This window comes from Bos javanicus, chromosome 10 (assembly GCF_032452875.1).
Source record: "Bos javanicus breed banteng chromosome 10, ARS-OSU_banteng_1.0, whole genome shotgun sequence".
Classification (NCBI taxonomy): Eukaryota; Metazoa; Chordata; class Mammalia; order Artiodactyla; family Bovidae; genus Bos; species Bos javanicus.
The window spans coordinates 70861431-70885859 of NC_083877.1; the positions used below are offsets into that span (position 1 = coordinate 70861431).

Sequence of the window (24429 nt, forward strand, 5' to 3'; positions counted from 1 at the left end):
TATTCTGCACCTTATGTTAGCTGATGTTTAATTTCCATTAAGACAGTGACTATATCATATTTCTCACAGTCATTTACAGGGCAGTCATTTACATTGGTTAGGTTCTCAATTAATTTGGTTAAATATATTAATCAGAAAATATCTTTAAACAAAATGGGAAATAGTATTAGAAAATATAAACTACATTTTAATTAAGAACTTCTGTTGATCAAAATATGCCATAAAAAGTGGAAAGATGAACAACAAAGTGGATATGATGTCTACAATAAATATAACTGAAAGTAGATTAGTATTCAGAGTTTATTAAAAATAAAGTAACTCTTGCAAATTACTAAATAGAAGACAAGTAACCCAGTAAAAAAAAAGTGAGCAAAAGTCATGAAGAGGCAATTTACAAAAGAAAAAAACCACAGTAGCCAGAAATACAAAGTACTCAGCCTCTATGGTAATCAGGAATAAACAAATCAAAACTACAGTGAGATCACATTCTTTACCCATTATATGGATAACAATTTTAAATCTGACAATATCAAGTTTAAGTGAAAATACAGAATAATGAAAACTCACATGTACTTCTAGTGTGAGCCTAAATTGAGTAACTACTTTAAAAAATAACGTGGTAATCATGTATTAACATGGGTCGAAATAATTGTTGCCTCTGAGGAGCCAAGAGGATGGTATTGGGGAGCTTCACACAAGTAGTTTCAATTGGGTTGTCATTAATTCTACTTCACAAGTTATATGGTGGATTCATGGAAATTTATTATACTTTTTAACTTGAGTGATTGTGTAAGTCATTTTGTATATATCGAATGTTGCATACTGAAAGCCTTTGAAAATGAAAGGTTCAATGAGAACAGTTAAAATTGTGTGTTTTCAATTAGTTATTTAATACAATTCAAAATAAAATATGAATTTCAAAGCTTCACTGTGAATGTGATCCATATGGCAGGTTAATGGAAAAAAAATGCTTATTCTCTTTTATCACCTTGTCCCACTATTTTAAAAAAAGAAAAGTTTGAGATACTCTTTGATTATCTTCGCAGAGAAGGCCAGAAATGCGATCTTTTCCCAGAAAACTTTCTTTCTCTTTGCCATAACGTATTGCAAGTAACACTTATTTTAGTTTTTTCCAAATTTTTTGAAAGCAAATCAAAAAAAAGAGCCATCCAAGCAATACCAAAGGTACACCAAAGTGTTACTATTGCCATGTAAATATTTGAATAATTCTTAGAAGGATTTACACCTAAAGGCAAAAGGAAATCACATTTAAATTATTCAAGCACAACTTTTGCTTCCAATCTTCTCCTTGTAAACTATATCACAGTAGTGTAAACCCATAAAAAGTCAACTTTTAAATTCTAACCACCAATTGCTAAAGACCAACTAAAAACTAAAAAGTAGAATTTCTGAAATGAATATCATATTCAACAGAATATGGAACTATAGTTACACATTTTAATTTACAGTAAATGTTTTGTAACATATCTATTACATGAAGGTTAAAAAAATGCTCTACTTCTATGTATGGTTTGAAAAGTGTGGAAATATATTAAGCTGAATTCTGAACATGTTACAGGATGGATTAAAATACAGATACAAATGTGCATAAGAGTTTGGGATACATGTATGTTAATTGGATCATTTCTTTTACTTGCTGTAGGAAATTTCTAAAAATAAGCATAATATATAAAAAAAACTTTTAGAAACTCAAATTTTATTTAATGTATCATTCACAAATATATATTCCTACTCTGCCATTGGTTTTGGAGAAGGAAATGGCAACCCACTCCAGTGTTCTTGCCTGGAGAATCCCATGGACAGAGAAGCCTGGTAGGCTGCAGTCCGTGGGGTCACACAGAGTCGGACACAACTGAAGCAACTTGGCGGCGGCAGCGGCAGCCATTGGTTTATTCTTTATGGCTACAAATATGCCAGATATTTTGTAACTTTTTATTATGAAAATCAATTTGAAATAATTAGAAACACAAAGAATATGCATAATCCCAACAACCGTCTCACACTATCAGTCATGTCTGGCTCTTTGCAACACAATGGACAGCAACACGCCAAGGCCTCCCTGTCCATCACCAACTCCTGGAGTTTGCTCAAACTCATGTCCATTGAGTCGGTGATGCCATCCAACCATCTCATCCTCTGTCATCCCCTTCTCTTCCTGCCTTCAATTATTCCCAGCATCTCACACTATACTGAGCCTCAATAAACATTGGCAGTATGCCCCTAATCTCTGTGCTATTTTTTTCTCAATATCCTTTAATATTTTATATCAAAATGTAAATAATCATATGAACTTTGGTGGCATTCTGGGTTTTGCTAATGAAGAAAATATGTCCTTCAATAAAAACTGCCAAGGAACACATGATAAAGTATGACTGTTGAGCAAAAGAACACATTTTAACTGTACTTAAGATTATTTTAGGACGAGAAAGAGACTAAAATGTAAACCTATGGCATACATTTAGCAAACTTAACTTTATGAAAGACAGCATAATTTCACTGACCAAGATGAATGTTGAAAAGACTTTGTTTTCCAGTTTAATGGCCCATTAATTGGAGTCCCTTACCCAACTCCCTCAAATTTATACGAAAACATCTATGAAGTCCCCATTCCAGCTAGGTAATTATTGTTTAGTCGTTAAATCATGTCCAACTCTTTTATGACCCCATGGACTATCGCCCCCCCAGGTGTCCATGTGATTTCCCAGGCAAGAATACTGGAGTGGGTTGCCATTTCCTCCTCCAGGGGATCTTCATGACCCAGGGATTGAATGCACATCTCCTGCATTAGCAGGTGAATTCTTTACCAGTGAGCCACCAGAGAAGCCCTCCAGCTAGGTAATGAGAGGATACAAAAGTTTCCTATTCCATAGTGAAAAAGAGAACAAACAAAATGAAAATCATTTTCAGTGGTCCCAGAGAAAAGCAATGGCTGCAAGAAACCTTGATTAGCTAAATTCTAGAGAGGAATAACGGAGAAGGCAATGGCAACCTACTCCAGTACTCTTGCCTGGAAAATCCCACGGACGGAGGAGCCTGGTAGGCTGCAGTCCATGGGGTCGCTAGGAGTCGGACACGACTGAGCAACTTCACTTTCAATTTTCACTTTCATGCATTGGAGAAGGAAATGGCAACCCACTCCAGTGTTCTTGCCTGGAGAATCCCAGGAACGGGGGAGCCTGGTAGGCTGCTGTCTATTGGGTCGCACAGAGTCGGACATGACTGAAGCGACTTAGCAGCAGCAGCAGCAGCAGCATCATAGAGGAATAAACTTTTCATAAGTGAGCGGAGAGATGTGGCATCTTTCCTACCTGAGCTGGCTGTATATGGGCATGGCAGACCTGCCAGAGAAGGTGGGGAATTGCAGACACAGAGTGAAATTATTCATTCTTTAAATGGCAGGGTGGGTTTGCAGGATGGATTGGAATCCAAATGTGCCAACCCCTCAAAAAAGATCACTCAGCCAAATAATTCTCTCACTCCCCACCATTCCAAATTTTTCCAAAATACTGGCATTGTAGGAGGGCCAGCACAATGCAGTCTTCAGCATAATTGCTTCTATTTCTGATCCAATACCATATACACCACACATACTATGTTCTTTTTCAGTATCGCCTTTCTAAATAAAGTGACTGCTACAGATTATTTCACTTCTGTGACCTAGTGATTAAAAAACAAAACCCCCAAATGTCTATATATGTCCTTTTTGGTAACTTAATCAGAAATAGGTAAACATTAGAGCTGAAAGATTTATAAGTATTCTTCCTGAACTATTAGTTATTTTTCACTCCGTGACTGCTAAATTTATCTCTCTCCTTATGTTAGTTGCTCAGTCATGTCTGACTCTTGTGACTTCATGAACTGCAGCCCACCAGTGTCCTCTGTCCATGGAATTCTCCAGGCAAGAATACTGGAGAGGGTAGCCATGCCCTCCTCCAGGGAATCTTCCCAACCCAAGATTCAAATCCACATCTCTTGCATTGCAGGCAGATTCTTTACTGCTGAGCCACTAGGGAAGCCCCACATACATGCATAATGGGGTGCTATACCTGTGTTCTTTGGGCTAAATTTAAAAATATGTTAATAATAAGAATGATGCCTGATATGATGATGCTAATTTGGGGCAGAAGTGAGCCAAGAGCAGTGGAAAAGTTTCCCAAAATATATAGTCTGAAGATTTGCTTTGCTCCTTTAAGGAAGTTACAAACACGAAAAGGCCATATAGAATAAGCCTTTATACAAAAGACTTCTTGGATATTTTACAGTTGAAATTTAGGTATGTACGTGATTATTTAATATCTGGGAGGGTCTTTGTTTCTTCCGTGTGCAATTTGAAAGTGAACTTACCTACTGGAAAATATACTAAATGCATGTTGCATAGAATTCATCCTTTGTACCTACTGTTTCCATCACACATGAGCTTTAAATGCTTGTGTGAGTGGTAACATACTTTGTAAGAATTCTTCTGTTCCATTTTCCCATAATTAGTGTACTCTGTGGCCCAAACAAAGGAGAAAGTTTGATGGAAAGCATTTATTTGGGACTTTTTTGTGGATTGTCAGGTGGTTGAAAATTTTAAAACATCTTTGGCCTCTAAGTCCTGTAAGATATATGCTATCTTTCTGGTTATACATTTATTTCAAATTTTATTGATGCTGTGGCTATGAATGATAATACAATTCTAAGATTAATATCAACTGACTTACCTATTATGTAGTCACCAAAGCCAATGGTACTTAAAGAGATGAATGCAAAATATAATCCTTCATTGTAAGTCCAGCCCTCCATTTTCATGAAAAGTAATGGTGGTAGCAGGATGAAAATGGAAAGTCCAGTTACCAAGAAAAAGAGGAGCTCACAAGTTCTAATTTGTGTCTAAAGAAAAGAGAAAAACAAGAAAGAAAGAAGAAGAGAGGAGTGGAAGGGAGAAGAGGGAGGGAGGAAGGAAGGAAGATGTTAACATCAGCCTAATAGCAATCAGAGAGCTATAGTCGATTCAGTTGCCACTTCCTCTTACAAATCCTTTCCTGACCCAGCATGTTCTACTGTACTCTGACTTGCAGGTTTCCTTTGCATCCAGCAGTATATCCCAGCTCCATCAACTGAATCATCATCTTTCTCATGAATCTCTGTTGCTAATCTTTTATTTCTTCTGTTTTCTCTCTTCATGCATTGCACTTTTTGTGACTTTTATATAAAACAATCCCTGTCTTCCTGCCCTCCCTAGGTCTTAGACTAAAATGTTCTTTTGCTTTGCAACCTGCTTACTCTCACCTCTAGTTCTGGGTCCTTACTGCAAAATGGCTCTGCAAGAGTGTAGAATGGACAATCACCAAATGGAAGCTCAGGACATTAAGTTTTTTAAGCAAATAAAATAATCTTATTCTGATAAGAGACAGTCCAACACCTTAAATTGTTAGAGAAAGTATTTTCCCATCTAAAAATGGGATAATCCATTTATATAGTTCTACATCATATTAATTGATTAAATGTCTTTTATGGTATAATTAAAATTCATTCAACAAGCCTTTTTTGAGTGTTTCCTATTAGTACCATGGGAGATACTCAAGATACAAGGTAAAAATTAGACAGTTGGTACACACAGAGGTTATAGTTTTGGGAGGGAGAGGAGAGAGACAGACAAGTAAAACAATATTAGAAATAATATGTTTTAAACTTTTACATATAGAGTACCTCATACTGGACAGACCCTGTGCTAAGAGCTTTACATATTTTTATTATTATGTTCCTGGAACACCTTGTAAATATTTCCTTGAATTTTAACACATATTATATGCTTAGTGCAATGATTACACTAATTTTATAAATTGTGGGATTTGTAATACTTTCTAAATTTGGTAGGTTATAAAGCTGATGTTATAAAAATTTTTACATGTCTTGTTTCTCCAAAAATTTGGAAACAGACACTCGTTATCAACTTTGGAGATACTCTAACCTGTGTAAGATACCCAAAGCAGAATACAGCAGAATTAGAGGAAAGTGGAAGAAATAGATAGCTGACTTTTAATGTCTTTTGGAGCCATTTAAAGAGCTTTCAGAAAAGGGGAAGACTGATATTGAAGGTTTCATTTTCTGTAGAATTACTGTTAATAGCTCCTTTTGTTTAACTTTGTACAGTGATAATAAGCTCAGAGCATTCTATATCACTGATACAATTTTATCTATTATTTGGTGCATTTGAGTGACTGTCTGATGAGTTTGTTTAGACATGTGTGTAAGCATATTACAAGGTCCAACTTTAGCTCTATGTAGGTTTTGAAAAGCAACTTTTAAGCAATCTCAAATCTCTGATATGGCGAAATCCTTGATCTCGGATATAATTACAAGGATTGGTAACATGGCTCCAGGAAAAAGAAAATGGGCAAAATCTTTCCAGATGCTGTCTGATCTTCCTTGAAGGGCAAAGAAACTTCTCTGGTCGAACTATTCCATGTAAGATTTTTGGTCCCTAAGGAATGCTCAAAGCTCTTGCCTCTTTGTCCATTTCTCCCAGAATTCACCTCTAAGAAAGAATTACTGGTAGGAATGGGTCAAGTCCAAGAATAGTCATCACCACCACTCTGGGATAGGTGGTTGAATGATTTTCCAGGAGTTTCTTTCTCTGGACTCCACTTCCTTGAGTCTAGTGGGAGAAACACCAGCCAGGGCCTGCTCTTACTGGCACTGCTCTTTGCTAAGAAGGCCTGGGGTAGCTGGCTTTGACCAGGCCTGTTTAGACAACAAACTGACCTTTTAGTTATTACTCTTAAGCCAGTGGATGTGAGTCCTGAGAGGAAGAGAAAAGAGCATGCTGCCTCAGTTGTCTCCTTAAATTGGGTAAGTTAGGTGTTAGGGATCACTGCTAAAGTGCAGCCTGGGTCACAGGAATTTCTCAAGGCAATAAGAGCAAACAATTTACCTGTCCTTATCCTCTCAGCATCTCTTTTTCTGGGACACCTGGGCTATCAGGAATGGACCATCCATCCATGTCATCTCTCTTTGTCTCATATGCCTCAACTCAACACAAATTTGACTAACAGTTTTCCAAACAGTCTCCTTTAATTATAGGCATATTTGTTTATATAACATATATAAATAAATTAAAGCCTTTATAAATAAATTAACATTAAATTAAATTTAAATAAAATAATATTAATTCCTTGCCCGTAGCAGTGCTGACAAATGTATTGTGGACAGAAAAGAGCTCAGAACCTAATATCAGAAAAATTTAAGTTGATTCTTTCCTCTAGAAAACCTAGATGTTAGGTTTTATACCATACTTATTTCAGAAGGTGGTTTAGGGAATTAAACAAGATCATGGTTGTGAAGTTGCATTTATACTATATTATTCTACAATGTTCTTTGGAATATTACTCCTTTTTTCTGAAGAAAAATAAAACACTATATAGTTATATTGGTCTGAATACCATTTATTGATCTAGGAGTTCCATAAAAAAATAGAGCAAGCACATACCAGACGTATAACTACATATACATGTGTGTGTGTGTGTGTGTGTGTGTATACTTTTAGCATGTGTTTAACAAGAATGTAATGTGTTGTGTGTTTATTCTACTTAAGGTTATGAACCTAAGCACATTTAAAAAAATCATTTGGTAGACTTTACCTCTTTCATTTCCATATTCTGAAGATATTTCTCAAATTCTGAAAGTGGTTGTAATAATGCATTACTCACAGATTGCAGGAATATGATAGTTAGAGGGATCCCCAATAAAGAATAGAAGACACAGAACATCTGGCCCATAGGAGTTCTGGGCGCAATTAACCCATAACCTGATGGATGATAAGAGACAAATTTAATATCTGCTCAGTATTACTTTTGATGCACTTTTGATGTTTTGTTGTTGATGTTTTCTTATAAGAGATACTCCCAGCAGCACACACAGCTTTTAAGAGAAGCATATTATGCAGCCATTTCACATCCAGGAATTTTTCCTAAGGAAATGACCAAAAAACTGAGAAGTATGGATTTTCCCCTCAGAACAGAAACCAGAGGTCATGGTAACATCTAGTCCGAACACTCTGACCTCATGTGGACCCATAAAATGCAAGATCTTATTTCTTTTACTGAAATATAATATGCAACTAAGACTTCCAAAACAAATATCATTTTGCTGGAAATTTGCAGGCATTAGTCTCCGTAACTGCAAATACACATCCTATTTTTAGTAAGGGAAAATAGATCTGAGTATGCCATACTTGAGGATCATGGTCATCATTTATTAATCTCTAATCCCATGAGAAGGAAAATTCCATGACAGTGCCCGAGATCTTTGCAGTCTAAGGTGGTATTTTCCAGGAATCTCCTGAGGGTCTTCGGCTACAGCTATCTTAAGCTATGCTTTTTTTTTTTTTTTTTGTAAATCCTAATGGCTCTTGGTTGATAATAAACTATCTTAGAATTGTCTAAATTTCAGCAGAAATCTATGCTGACTTTGTAATGTTTTGTTTTTAAGTTACAAAGTTCTCTAGCTACAGAATAGCTGAATTCCAGAGAAATTGTGGACATCATAGTTTATCAGAAATCCTGGAAAATCTGGCTGGATCTGGCTTTGTTTTTTATCTCACCAATAGTGTTGGAAGACTAGGTGGAAATGCCATTGCCAAGACCACCCATTAAAGAGAATGGGAACATAGAACTTGTTATGGAAGGGACAAATGATTTAAAGATAGAAAATAAAGGGGAAGCTATGTGTACTGATGAAACATCATCTTAAAAATAAAAGCAGGCTCTGAATTTGCAGGTTGAAGGGTTATGACTCATGTAGACAAAGTTTCATGCTATGATAAAAATTTAAATTACTGACCTCCTAAATTTAAAAAATAAAACTAAATTAAACTAAAAATAAAGCACCTTACTTACCTATTGTGCTTAATGTAGATGTCACAAATGAAAACGAATTCCTAAAATCCCAGCTAAAATAAATAGCTCCATTTCTTACGGGGATTATTCCATGTTTTATAGACAAACTCAGTATCTACAAGTTCAAACAAAAAAGACAAGCATTAATTTGATGAAATGTATAACCTGACCTTTCCCTTCTGAAACAGCGTATGAAAAAAATCTACCGTTGTGGAATTTAGACTCTAGCAGGGGGAGACAAACGCAATCATTCTATAACATGTTGAGATGTGATAAGAGATAAGGAGAACAAAGTGGAATGGATATGTTGGAGGGGTATAATCAGGGAAAATCTCATCAAGAAAATAAGATAGAACAAGGACTTGAAGGCAGTGAGAAAGTTAGCCAAACAAGTATTAGAGGAAAGAGTATTCCCAGCAGGGGAAATAACCAGATCAAGGGTAAAAGCCTTAAGGTAAGACCCTGGAATATTCTAGAAACATCAAGCTAGAGAAAGGTTGAGGACAGAATAATAGAAGAGGAAGTCAGAGAGGAAGCAAAGGAGGAGCACTGGATTCTGTAAGATCAAAGAAGTTTAGTTTTCATCTGAATGCAATGGAAAGGATCGCTGGAAGACAATGAGCAGAGAAAGTGACTTAGATACCAGAAAGACACCAAAAGGATTACTTTGGTTGCTGTATTTAAAAGGGGATGTAGAAAGCAAAGTTGAAGCCAAGAGATCTATTAGGAGAATACTGCAGAACTCAGGATGCTCCAGAAAAGTCCAACCAGATTTTGGCTTAGTGAGACCAGCGACAACAGTGGTGATGGGGAGCATGTTTCTGAAGCCCCAGCCAGCAGGATTTTCTGAGAAACTAAAGCTAAGTCTAGAAAGAGCATAGACAAAGATGACTCTGAGAGCTTTCACGTGATGGTTGAGGGGTGGTGGCAGATTTTTCTTTTGAAAGGAAAAGGACGGTGATCATTTTTGGAAACGATGAATCTAAGTAGTTTGCTATACATTCAAGTGGAGATTTCAAACTAGTTCAATTCAGTGGCTCAGTGGTGTCCAACTCTGCAACCCCATGGACTGCAGCATGCCAGGCTTCCCTGTCAATCACCAATTCCCAGAGTTTGCTCAAACTCATGTTCATCAAGTCGGTGATGCCATCCAACCCTTTCATCCTCTGTTGTCCTCTCTCCTCCTGCCTTCAATCTTTTCCAGCACCAGGGGCTTTTCAAATGAGTCAGTTCTTCCCATCATGTGGCCAAAGTATTGGAGTTTCAGCTTCAGCATCAGTCCTTCTAATGAATATTCAGAACTGATTTCCTTTAGGATGAACTGGTTGGATCTCCTTGCAGTCCAAGGGACTCTCAAGGATCTTGTCCAACACCACAGTTCAAGAGCATCAATTCTTCGGAGCTCAGCTTTCCTTATAATTCAACTCTCACATCCATACATGACTACTGGAAAAACCATAGTATTGACTAGATGGACCTTAGTTGGCAAAGTAATGTCTCTGCTTTTTAATTTGCTTGTCTAGGTTAGTCATAGCTTTTCTTCCAAGGAACAAGCATCTTTTATTTATTTTTTTTTAATTTTATTTTATTTTTAAACTTTACAATATTGTATTAGTTTTGCCAAATATCGAAATGAATCCGCCACAGGTATACCCGTGTTCCCCATCCTGAACCCTCCTCCCTCCTCCCTCCCCTACCCTCCCTCTGGGTTGTCCCAGTGCACCAGCCCCAAGCATCCAGTACCGTGCATCGAACCTGGACTGGCAATTCGTTTCATACATGATATTATACATGTTTCAATGTCATTCTCCCAAATCTTCCCACCCTCTCCCTCTCCCACAGAGTCCATAAGACTGATCTATACATTGGTGTCTCTTTTGCTGTCTCGTACACAGGGTTATTGCTACCATCTTTCTAAATTCCATATATATGCTTTAGTATACTGTATTGGTGTTTTTCTTTCTGGCTTACTTCACTCATCTTTTAATTTCATGGCTGCAATCACCATCTGCAGTGATTTTGGAGCCCCCCAAAATAAAGTCTCTCACTATTTCCATAGTTTCCCCATCTATATTCCATGAAGTGATGGGACCAGATGCCATGATCTTAGTTTTCTGAATGTTGAGTTTTAATCCAACTTTTTCACTCTCTTCTTTCACTTTGATCAAGAGGCTCTTTAGTTCTTCTTCACTTTCTGCCATCAAGGTGGTGTCATCTGCATATCTGAGGTTACTGATATTTCTCCTGGCAATCTTGATTCCAGCTTATGCTTCCTCCAGCCCAGTGTTTCTCATGATGTACTCTGCATATAAGTTAAATAAGCAGGGTGACAGTATACAGCCTTCGTACTCCTTTTCCTATTTGGAACCAGTCTGTTGTTCAGTCCAGTTAGTTAGAACTGGAACAGTCCAGTTCTAACTGTTGCTTCTTGACCTGCATACAGGTACCGTGGTCTGGTATGCCCATCTCTTGAAGAATTCAGCACAGTTTGTCATGATCCACACAGTCAAAGGCTTTGGCATAGTCAGTAAAGCAGAAGTAGATGTCTTTCCTGGAACTCTCTTGCCTTTTCAATGATCCAAAAAATGTTGGCAATTTGATCTCTGGTTATTCTGCCTTTTCTAAATCCAGCTTGAACATCTGGAAGTTCACAGTTCACTTTCTGTTGAAGCCTGGCTTGGAGAATTTTGAGTACTACTTGGTTAGCATGTGAGATGAGTACAATTGTGAAGTAGTCTGAACTTTCTATGGCATTGCCTTTCTTTGGGATTAGAATGAAAACTGACCTTTTCCATTCCTGGAACCACTGCTGAGTTTTCCAAATTTGTGGCATATTGAGTGCAGCACTTTCACAGCATCATCTTTAGGATTTGAAATAGCTCAACTGGAATTCCATCACCTCCACTAGCTTTGTTCATAGTGATGCTTCCTAAGGCCCACTTGACTTCGCATTCCAGGATGTCTGGCTCTAGGTGAGTGATCACACCATTGTGGTTATCTGGGTCATGAAGATCTTTTTTGTATAATTCTTCTGTGTATTTTTGTTACCTCTTCTTAATATCTTCTGCCTCTGCTAGGTCCATACCATTCTGTCCTTTATTGTGCCCATCTTTGCATGAAATATTCCCTTGGTATCTCTAGAAGAGATCTCCAGTCTTTCCCATTCTATTGCTTTCCTCTATTTCTTTGCATTGATCACTGAGGAAGTCTTTTCTTATCTCCTTGCTATTCTTTGGAACTCTGCATTCAAATGGATATAGCTTTCCTTCTCTCTTTTGCCTTTACCTTCTCTTCTTTTCTCAGCTATTTGTAACACCTCCTCAGACAACCATTTTGCCTTTTGCATTTCTTTTTCTTGGGGATGGTCTTGATCAGTGCCTCCTGTGCAATGTCATGAACCTCAATTCATAGTTCTTCAGACAACTCTGTCTTTCAGATCTAAACCCTTGAATCTATTTGTCACTTCCACTGTATAATCATAAGGGATTTGATTTAAGTCATACTTGAATGGTCTAGGGGTTTTCCCTACTTTCTGCAATTTGGCAATAAGGAGTTCATCATCTGAGCCACAGTCAGCTCCTGGTCTTGTTTTTGCTGATTGTATAGAGCTCCTCCATCTTCGACTGCAAAGAATATCATCTTCTGATTTCGGTATTGACCATCTGGTGATGTCCATATGTAGAGTCTTCTCTTGTGTTGTTGAAAGAGGGTGTTTGCTATGATCAGTGTGTTTTCTTGGCAAAACTCTATTAGCCTTTGCCCTGCTTCATTCTGTACTTCAAGGCCACATTTACCTGTTACTCCAGGTGTTCCTTGACTTCCTACTTTTGCATTCCAGTCCCCTATGATGAAAAGGACATCTTTTTTGGGTGTTAGTTCTAGAAGGTCTTACAGGTCTTCACAGAACAGTTCAACTTCAGCTTCTTCAGCATTACTGTTTGGGGCATAGTTTTGGATTACTGTGATATTGAATGGTTTGCCTTGGAAACAAGCAGAGATGATTCTGTTGGTTTTGAGATTGCATCCAAGTACTGCATTTCAGTCTCTTTTGTTGACTATGATGGCTACTCCATTTCTTCTAAGGGATTCTTGCCCACAGTAGTAGGTAAAATGGTAATCTGAATTAAATTCACCCATTTCAGTCCATTTTAATTTGCTGACTCCTAGAATGTCAATGTTCACTCTTGCTATCTCCTGTTTGACCACTTTCAATTTACCTTGATTCATGGTCCTAACATTCCAGGTTCCCATGCAATATTGTTCCTTACAGCATCCAATTTTACTTCCATCACCAGTCACATACACAACCCGGTGTTCACTGCCAAGCTCTTCCCTGACCCACACCTCTGCCAGAGACTCCTGGACACTCACAGGCAAGTCTGGGTCAGTCTCTTGTGGGGTCACTCCTCCTTTCTCCTGGGTCCTGGTGCACCCAAGGTTTTGTTTGTGCCCTGCAAGAGTCTGTTTCCCCAATCTTGTGTATGTTCTGTAATAAAATCCCACTGGCCTCCAAACTCCAATTCCCTGGAGGTTCTCAGTCCCTTTGCCAGATCCCCAGGTTGGGAAATCTGTTTTGGGTCCTAGAACTTTCTTAACAGTGCAAGAATTTATTTGGTATAATTGTTCTGCAGTTTGTGGTTCATCTGCTCTGTGGCTCTATGGTAGGGTTTATGGCAACCTCCTCCAAGAGGGCTTATGCCACATGCTGTGTGACCCAGGTCTGCTGTGCCCAGTGCCCCAGCAGCAGGCCACTGCTGACCGGTACCTCCACAGGAGACACTCAAACCCTCAAAGGCAGTTCTGGCTCAGTCTCTGTGGGGTCTCTGGGTCCTAGTGCACACAAGATTTTGTTTGAGCCCTCCGAGCATCTCTGGAGGGTATGGGGTTTGATTCTAAATGTGATTTTGCTCCTCCTACCATCTTGATGGGGCTTCTCCTTTGCGCTTGGATGTGGAGTATCTTTTTTTGGTGGGATCCAACATTCTCCTTTTGACGATTGTTCAGCGGCGTGTTGTAAATTTGGAGTGCTCACAGGAGATGATGAGTGTACATCCTTCTACTCTGCCATCTTGTGTGTATATATGTTTCAAATATGCAAGCGATTTCAAATAGGCAAATGGTTATACAATATGGAGTTTGTGAGAAAGGCCTAAGCTGAAAATATAAATTTATGAGTTACTGGAATTTAAAGGAAATGAGTTGAAATAGAAAACAGGAAAGGTCTGAAGACTGAGCCCAGGAGTCCTTCAAAGGAACCAGCAAAGACAACTAGCAACAACTAATAAAAATTAGGTGAAAAATCAAAATTAGAATGTGAGATCTTGGAAGCCATATGAAGGTAGTTACCAAGAGGGAGAAAGCAATCGACCATGCAAACGGTTGCCAGGTAAGGACAGATTGTCAAATTTTAATTATGGCCACGTCCTTGAGTGAATCTATAGGAAAGAATGTATGGATTTCTGATTATTTCAGAAATTTAGGCAGGCACCATAATAATTTGTACACAGTATATATCTTCCCCAGTGGCTTAGATGGTAAAGAATCTTCCTGAAATGCAGGAGACCTGGGTTCAATCTCTGTGTCAGGAAGATCCCCCAGAGAAGGAAATGGCAATGCACTCCAGTATTTTTGCCTGGAAAATCGTCATGGACAGAGGAGCCTGGTGGGCTAGAGTCCATGGGGTGGCAAAGAGTCAGACACAACTGAAAGACTAACACACATACACATACAAAGAAAGGCATAGAGACCACATTAGGGCTATCTGTGAATTAAAGCAATGGAATGGACACTTTATTCTTGCCTGTTCACCTAAAATTCCATTAAAATAACACTAAAATTATATACTGGTGTGCTGCAGTCTATGGGGTTGCAAGGAATTGGACATGACTGAGTGACTGAACAACAGCAACAAAATTATACAAAACAAAATAATGAAACATAACATTTATGTTATGTTATGGCAAGAAGCATAGAGAAATCTGATTTGTGGAGAATTTCTAAAAGACATTTAAAAGTTATATTGATTGCTAAAGAAACAGTATAGCACAGGAAATGATACTCAATGTTTTATAATAACCTATAAAGGAGAAGAAACTGAAATATATATATATTTATTTATTTATTTATTTATATTTATATGCATATACACACACATGCTGAAAGCTCAAAAGAAAAATCGGGGCAATCTGCATGGAGATGAATGCTGCTTTCACACAAAAATCCCAAAGGTACTTCAAACTCAGCATCATTCATTAAACATCAGCTAGACAGACGCTGCCATCTGTGGGGTCGCACAGAGTTGGACACAACTGAAGCGACTTAGCAGCAGCAGCAGACAGACATATATAATAGTTATCAAAGGAAGAAAGGGAGGAAAGGAGGAGGCAGGATTGGGGAGGGGCAAAGGAAAGAAGAAAATAAAAAGGGAAGGAGGGAGGGAAGGAAGGAGGAGGGAGAGAGGGATAAAGAGGATAGGAGAAGAGGGAAGAAAGGTTGGTTTTCTTTCAGTGTTCTATAAAAAAATCTGCATAACTCTGACAGCACAGGAAAAAAATAGCATAAAACAATGCTTATACAACTCTGAATATACTAAAAACCATTGAATTGTAAACTTTAAATAAGTGAATTGTGTAACATCTCATTAAAGCTGCTATTGTTAAAAAGCACATAATGACTTATATAGTCGCCACCACAGTCAACATTTAGAGCTATTCTGTCAACAAAACACAAAGGTCTTCCTCATGCTCCCTGTTTTCGGTCGCATGTACCACCACCGCCTTCTATCCCTAACCTCTGGTAACCACTAATCTGTTTTCCATTTCTCTGATATTGTTCTGATGCTCTTTTAAATGTGAATTTAGAAAGATGGTAACGATAACACTGTATGCGAGACAGCAAAAGAGACACAGATGTATAGAACAGTCTTTTGGACTCTGTGGGAGAGGGAGGTGGGGGATGACTTGGGAGAATGGCATTGAAACATGTATAATATCATATAAGAAATGAATCGCCAGTCCAGGTTCGATGCATGATACAGGATGCTTGGGGCTGGTGCACTGGGATGACCCAGAGGGATGGTATGGGGAGGGAAGTGGGAGGGGGGTTCAGGATGGGGAACACGTGTACACCCATGGCGGATTCATGTTGATGTATGGCAAACTCAATACAATATTGTAAAGTAATTAGCCTCTAATTAAAATAAATAAATTTAAATTAAAAAAAAATAATTCCAGACATTTCCTGAAATCCTCTACCCTTTCCTTGATTTTCTTAAATTATTAACCACACATGTAAAGGTCTTTAGATCACAACTTCATATCAAATTATAGATGAGTCTCTTTCTAAAGACTGTAGTTTCACTTAGTTTTCAGTCAGTTGTTTCTACATTTAATTATACTTCCTAATTTTTAATTGGATTCTGGCCATTGTACATGAAAACTTGTAGAGACTCTGGATGTTGCTATGTTGCCTAATAGATGGTTCCGGGTTTTGTTTTGCAGGCAGATAGAATACCAGCAGATCACCCTTGCCCTGCTGAGAGTTGTTTTCAAACTTGGTTAGGGCTTGCTCTAGTTTCAGGGTTACTTCTAAGGTGTGTTGTTTCTGGTATCTCAATGGGCCTGGGCATTTACTGAATCCCTCTAACTTGCTGAGCCTGGAATTCTAATTTCTGTCTCTCCAGCATCAGAGCCCTGCTAAAGTCTCTGCATGGTTCTTTAGAATCACAGATGCTGCTTTCATTTGCTTTTCTGAGGTCTTGGTCTGAACATGCACAATTTAGAAGTGGACCAATGGTTTGAGAGGAATTCATAGCGGATTTAGAATTTGGGGGCTTTCTCACTCTGAAGATATCTCCTCTTTGTGATTTTGTCCTCAGATTCCAACTATTAAGCGTCCTCAAGCTCTGACTTTTCGATGCTTCAACCCTGTAAAATTACAGCTTTCTGCTAGGGCTTGTTGCCCCTCACCATGCTGGGTTAATAGGGGAGTCCCCACAGAGGAAAGGACAAGTAACCGTGGAACTCAGCTCACATGCCTTATTTTATTTTTTAAAGAATTTTTTAATGTGGACCATTTTAAAATCTCTATTGAATTTGTTACAGTATTGTTTCTGTTGTTCATGTTCTGGTTTGTCAGCCACGAGGCATGTAGGAGCTTAGCTCCCCAACCAGGGATGGAACCCACACCTTCTGTATTGGAAGATGAAGTCTCAACCATTGGACCACCAGGGAAGTCCCTCGTGCCTTCTTTAAATGGCCCTGTCCTTTTGGGTTCTGCCTCATTTGCTTACACCACTGTTTTCTGTTCTCTCTGTAATTTATGCTTTGTTTTATAATTGTTATCAGTGGTAGAGTTAGTCCAACACTAGTTTTTCTCTCCTGATCTTCAGCATTTCAGCATATCTTATATAGTTCCTATCAGTCAGTTCAGTTGCTCAGTTGTGTCCGACTCTTTGCAACCCTATGAACCACGCCTGGCCTCCCTGTCCATCACCAACTCCCAGAGTCAACCCAAACCCATGTCCACTGAGTCCGTGATGCCATCCAACTATCTCATCCTCTGTCATCCCCTTCTCCTCCTGCCCTCAATCTTTCCCAGCATCAGGGTCTTTGCAAATGAGTCAGCTCTTCGCATCAGGTGGCCAAAGTACTGGAGTTTCAGCTTCAGCATCAGTCATTCCAATGATCACCCAGGACTGATCTCCTTTAGGATGGACTGGCTGGATCTCCTTGCAGTCCAAGGGACTCTCAAGAGTCTTCTCCAACACCACAGTTCAAAAGCATCAATTCTTGGGCGCTCAGCTTTCTTTATAGTCCAACTCTCACATCCATACATGACCACAGGAAAAACCATAGCCTTGACTAGACAGACCTTTATTGACAAAGTAATGTCTCTGCTTTTTAATATGTTATCTAGGTTGGTCATAACTTTCCTTCCAAGGAGTAAGTGTCTTTGAATTTCATGGCTGCAGTCACCATCTGCAATGATTTTGGAGCCCAAAAATATAAAGTCAGCCACTGTTTCCACTGTTTCCCCATCTATTTCCCATGCATGTTGGGACCAGATGCCATGATCTTTGTTTTCTGAATGTTGAGCTAAACCAACTTTTTCACTCTCCACTTTCACTTTCATCAAGAGGCTCTTTAGTTCTTCTTCACTTTCTGCCATAAGGGTGGTGTCATCTGCATATCTGAGGTTATTGATATTTCTCCTGGCAATCTTGATTCCAGCTTGTGCTTCATCCAGCCCAGCGTTTCTCATGATGTACTCTGCATATAAGTTAAATAAGTAGGGTGACAGTACACAGCCTTGACGTACTCCTTTTCCTATTTGGAACCAGTCTGTTGTTCCATGTCCAGTTCTAACTATTGCTTCCTGACCTGCATATAGGTTTCTCAAGAGGCAGGTCAGGTGGTCTGATATTCCCATCTCTTTCAGAATTTTCCACAGTTTATTGTGATCCACACAGTCAAAGGTTTGGGCATAATCAATATAGTTCCTATAGCCTTGTGATATCTGCTCTGTAATTTTTCCTCTTATCTGTATTGGTCTTATCCCTTTACATTCTTATACTGTTCTGTTTTCTTTATATCTCTTATTACTAAAAATGCTTGTCTTTTTTTTTCCATCTCCAGATGACAGAAAACTAGTGCTATTTAAGTAAAACACAGAGAAAGGCTTTCTTTAAAATCTTCTATCTACATCTCTCTTAAACACAACTGGCAAATTTATGACTCTCCCTTTATCTCTTACCTGCAAAAAGATCTCAAGTTCTTCTGAAGTTATGTTGACATAGGTCTCCATTAAATTTGTTTCAGCATCCAAAAAGGCAAGTTTCAACTCTTCCTGAATGTCTGTCTCCAAAGCTTGAAATATCTTTGCTCCCATCATGCAGTAGCATATAAAACCAATGAGCAGTACATACCTAGAGGCTTAAGAAGCAACTGGCTCTATTAAAAAGCTAAAGACCAGTGTAATGAGAAACACAGGAGGTCAGATTGCTTTAATAAAAATGTCTTCTCCACAAAACAAAACCAAACAAACTAAAAGGGTCTCTTCCCAATAAAGAAAGATAGCAATCTTATATTGAAACAAATATACAAAAGTAAACAATCCCAAAATAATCACAGCAAAATGAAATTGGGACTCCAGTTTTATCCTGACATGAAATATCCTGGACTGTGAAAAACCATGGGAAATTTTCTGTTTCTGAGGATGTTAGTTAACAAGAGTAAGGGAGGGGAGTTTTTCCAATACCACAATTTAATCACTCATATGCTGGCAGTTAGAGGCAGATGAGTCCAATACAGCTTATTCTTAGGGAAATAATTATTGTATGCTTGAAAATATGTATTATTACTTAGTTTGCCCAATCCAGATGGATTTGGGTGGATTATTTACCCAGAGGTCTCTTTTTCTAATCTTCATTTTCTGTTCCTCTGTGCTGCTCAGTAGGAAGGAATAAAAACTACCTTTTAAGTAGAAAGATAACCATTATCTTAATGAGTTCTGGCTCTTAATATTAAAACAATTCAGCCAAATGATTGTCTTGCTTCTCAGAGAAATTCCTTGTAAATATCCTTCATTTTTATTTAGTAGTCCCATCAGATTAAACCTACCTCCCTACCAATCTCTTCCATCAGAAACTGAATTAGATCTCAATAGTATAAGCCCCCAGAACCTTGGGATAACTTTGTTATTGTTTGATTTACAAACTAAAAAGTAGCCTTGTATTACTGAAATGTCATAGTCATAACAGCTAAAACACTTCCTTAAGTATTAAATATGAAGTCAGTATACCAGTTGGAGTAAATACTTTAAAATATTAAGTGCACTACTGTAGAAATAGATGATGGATACATAGATAAACATTCTTCAAAGGATAGTAAATTTAATCTCTCTGTGTACAGATAGTTCAACTTACGTTAAAACAATAAAAGTGGGAACTTTAATTTTCTTCCAAATTTTGGCATGATGTTATTGTTTACTGGTCTATGTTTAAACTAAAGAATATTATTAGATTTCAAGAGAAAGGGACCTGTGCTAAGTACCATCTATCAGATTCATTTTTGTTCATATTTTATATTAGAAATTAATTCTAAGGTTTACCATGAGAGTATGAAAAATGAAAATGGATTCAGTAATGTCCAAGTCTATGCCCTGACCAGTAATGCTTAAGAAGCTGAAGTTTAACTGTTCTTTGAAGACCTACAAGACCTTCTAGAACTAACATCAAAAAAGATGTCCTTTACATCATAGGGGACCGGAATGCAAAAGTAGGAAGTCAAGAGATACCTGGAGTAACACTCAAATTTGGCCTTGGAGTACAAAATGAAGCAGGTCAAAGGCTAACAGAGTTTTAGCAAGAGAACACACTGGTCATAGCAGAACCCTCTTCCAACAAAACAAGAGAAGACTCTACATATTGGCATCACCAGAAGGATACCAAAATCAGATTGATTATATTCTTTGCAGTCAAAGATGGAGAATTTCTACACAATAAGGAAAAACAAGACCAGGAGCTGACTGTGACTCAGATGATGAACTCCTTACTGCCAAATTCAGACCTAAGTTGAAGAAAGTAGGGAAAACCACTAGACCATTCAGGTATGACCTAAATCAAATCCCTTATGATTATACAGTGGAAGTGACAAATAGATTCAAGGCTTTAGGTCTGAAAGACAGAGTGCCCGAAAAACTATGGATTGAGGTTTGTGACATTCTACAGGAGGCATTGATCAAGACCATCCCCAAGAAAAAGAAATGCAAAAAGGCAAAAGAGGTGTCTGACGGGGCCTTAAAAATAGCTGAGAAAAGAAGAGAAGCAAAAGGTAAAGGAGAAAAGGAAAGATATACCCATTTGAATGCAGAGTTTCAAAGAATAGCAAGGAGAGATAAGAAAAGCCTTCCTCAGTGATCAATGCAAAAAAATAGAGGAAAACAATAGAATGGGAAAGACCAGAGATCTCTTCAAGAAAATCAGAGATACCAAGGGAATATTTCATGCAAAGATGGGCACAATAAAGGACAGAAATGGTGTGGACCTAACAGAAGCAGAAGATATTAAGAAGAGATGGCAAGAATACACAGAAAAACTATACAAAAAGGATTTTTACAATCCAAAAAATCACAATAGTGTAATCACTCGCCTAGAGCCAGATGTCCTGAAATCTGAGGTCAACTGGGCCTTAGGAAGCATCACTACGAATAAAGCTAGTCGAAGTGATGGAATTCCAGTTGAGCTCTTTCAAATCCTCAAAGATGATGCTGTGAAAGTGCTGCACTCAATATGCCAGCAAACTTGGAAAACTCAGCAGTGGCCCCAGGAATTTGAAAGGTCAGTTTTCCTTCCAATCCCAAAGAAAGACAATGCCAAAGAATGCTCAAACTACCACATAATTGCACTCATCTCATATGCTAGGAAATTAATACTCAAAATCCTCCAAGCCAGTCCTCAACAGTACGTGAACTGTGAACTTCCAGATGTTCAAGCTGGATTTAGAAAAGGCAGAGGAACAAGAGATCAAATTGGCAAAATCCACTGGATCATTGAAAAAGCAAGAGAGTTACAGAAAAATAATGCTTTGTTGACTATGCCAAAACCTTTGGTTCTGTGGATCACAACAAACTGTGGAAAGTTCTTCAAGAGATGGGAATACCAGACCACCTTACCTGCTGCCTGAAAAATCTGTATGCAGGTCAAGAAGCAGCAGTTAGAACTGGACATGGAACAGCAGACTGGTTCCAAATCGGGACAGGAGTACATCAAAGCTGTATACTATCACCCTGCTTATTTAACTTATATTCAGAGTACATCATGCAAAATGCCAGGCTGGATGAAGCACAAGCTGGAATCAAGATTGCCAGGAGAAATATTAGTAACCTCAGATATGCAGGTGACACCACCCTGATGGCAGAAAGCAAAGAACTAAAGAGCCTCTTGATGAAAGTGAAAGAGCAGAGTCAGACATTGGCTTAAAACTTAACATTCAGAAAACTAAGATTATGGCATCTGGTCCCATCAACTCATGGCAAATAGATGGGGAAAGAATGGAAATAGTGAGAGACTTTATTTTTGGGGACTCCAAAATCACTGCAGATAGTGATTGCAGCCATTGAAATTAAATGATGCTTGCTCCTTGGAAGAAAAGCTATGACCAATTTAGCCAGCATATTAAAAAGCAGAGACATCACTTTGCCAACAAAGGTCCATCTAGTCAAAGCTACGATTTTCTCCAGTAGTCATTTATGGACTATAAGGAAGCTATAGAGTTGGACTATAAGAGTTGGACTATAAGGAAGCTGAGCACCAAAGAATTGATGATTTTCAACTGTGGTGTTGGAAAAGACTCTTGAGACTGCAAGGAGGTCCAACCAGTCCATCCTAAAGGAAATGAGTCCTGATTATTCATTGGAAGGACTGATGCTGAAGCTGAAAGTCCAGTACATAGGTCAGCAAAGAACTGACTCATTTGAAAAGACCCTGATACTGGGAAAGATTGAAGGCAGGAGGAGAAGGGGACAACAGAAGATGAGATGGTTGGATGGCATCACCAACTCAATGGACATGAGTTTGAGTAAGCTCTGGGAGTTGGTGATGGACAGGGAAGCCTGGCATGCTGCAGTCCATGGGGTGGCAAAGAGTCGGACATGACTGAGGAACTGAACTGAACTCAACTGAATGTCAAAAATCTCTTACTACACCATTAGAGAAAACAACTCCCCAGGAAGTCTTCACCAAGAGTAGGCTAGAGCTTGTCAGGCCAAGCTTCAACTCAAATGTGCGTGTACATGTACTGAGTTGCTCCAGTCATGTCTGACTCTGTGTGCCCCTATTGACTGGAGCCCCCCAAGCTCCTCTGTCCTTGGGATTCTCCAGACAAGAATACTGGAGTGGGTTTCCATGCCCTCCTCCAGGGGATCTTCCCAGCCCAAGAATCGAACCCATGTCTTTTATGTCTCCTGAATTGGCAGGCGTATTCTTTTACCACTAGCACCACCTGGAAAGTCCTCCACTCAAATAGAATATCTTAAAGCAGTCCTACCTTTTGAAAATTTTTCTTTATCTTCATTTTCCATGGTGTGCTTAGACAATACTCCTTCAGCATCGGAGTGGTGATTTAGAATCCTTTGAGTAATCTCTTGTCAACATCATAATTCTCTCTGGAACCTTGGGAAGGGCTAGTTTTATAAATAGTCCCCCTCCTTTTAATCACAGTGTACTAGTTTCCCATGGCCACAGTTTACCTCAGCCTCAGTGGTTAAATTAGCACAAATATATGATTACAAGTTTGGAGGTCATATATTCAAACTGGGCCTCATGAGGTGAAGTCAATGTTTTGACAGGACTGCATTACTAGGGGAAAATCTGTTTCCTTGCCTTTCCAATTTATGGAGGTTGTCTGCATTCCTTGGCTCATGCCTCTCCCTCCATCCTCAAAGTGAGCAGATAGCATCTTTGAATTTCCCTGTGATACTAACTTTACTGCCGCCGTCTTTCACATATAAGAACCCTTGTGAAATTTTGCCTACTCTCACCATCCAGAGTAATCTCCCTGTCTCAAGTTCAGTGAATTGACAGCCTTAATCTCTCTCTTGCCAAGTAAAATGCTATATATATTAAATAAATAATACAGTTAAAAATCTTGACTCATAAGACATGGACACTACCTAAATGCCCACCAACAGATGAATGGATAAATATATAAAGTCATATATGCGTCTATATATGGATAAAGATATATATATATATATATATCCCATTGACTATGCCAAAGCCTTTGACTGTGTGCATCACAATAAACTGTGGAAAACTCTGAAAGAGATGGGAATACCAGACCACCTGACCTGCCTCTTGAGAAACCTGTATGCAGGTCGGGAAGCAACAGTTAGAACTGGACATGGAACAACAGATTGGTTCCAAATAGGAAAAGGAGTATATCAAGGCTGTATATTTCACTCTACTTATTTAACTTCTATGCAGAGTACATCATGAGAAACGCTGGGCTGGAAGAAGCACAAGCTGGAATCAAGATTGCCGGGAGAAATATCAATAACCTCAGATATGCAGATGACATCACCCTTATGGCAGAAAGTGAAGAAGAACTAAAGAGCCTCTTGATCAAAGTGAAGGAGGAGAGTGAAAAGTTGGCTTAAAGCTCAACATTCAGAAAACAAAGTTCATGGCATCTGGTTGCATCACTTCATGGCAAATAGATGGGGAAACAGTGGCTGACTTTATTTTGGGGGGCTCCAAAATCACTGCAGATGGTGACTGCAGTCATGAAATTAAAAGACACTTACTCCTTGGAAGGAAAGTTATGACCAACCCAGATAGCATATTAGAAAGCAGAGATATTACTTTGCCAACAAAGGTCTGTCTAGTCAAGGCTATGGCTTATCCAGTGGTCATGTATGGATGTGAGAATTGGACTATAAAGAAAGCTGAGTGCAGAAGAATTGATGCTGTTGAACTGTGGTGTTGGAGAAGACTCCTGAGAGTCTCTTGGACTGCAAGGAGATCAAACCG

The 24429-nt window shown here is 38.6% G+C and overlaps 1 protein-coding gene across 4 annotated transcripts; it reads right to left on the minus strand.

The window, feature by feature from the left end:
* Positions 1-745: 745 nt before the first annotated feature.
* Positions 746-23034, minus strand: LOC133254767 (potassium channel subfamily K member 16-like). 4 transcript variants are annotated; one of them, XM_061429030.1, is made up of 7 exons: positions 22946-23034; positions 18654-18832; positions 8901-9015; positions 7644-7810; positions 4725-4893; positions 4366-4512; positions 746-1246 (listed from the first exon to the last, which is right to left on the minus strand). In XM_061429030.1, the coding sequence occupies exons 1-6, from the start codon at positions 22977-22979 to the stop codon at positions 4403-4405; spliced, it is 774 nt and encodes a 257-aa protein (XP_061285014.1). In that variant the 5' UTR covers positions 22980-23034; the 3' UTR covers positions 746-1246; positions 4366-4402. The 4 variants fall into 4 exon arrangements, with proteins under 4 accessions (XP_061285014.1, XP_061285012.1, XP_061285011.1 ...); XM_061429028.1 differs by lacking the exon at positions 4366-4512 and having other exon boundaries at positions 7713-7810; XM_061429027.1 differs by lacking the exon at positions 4366-4512.
* Between the last annotated feature and the right edge of the window lie 1395 nt (positions 23035-24429).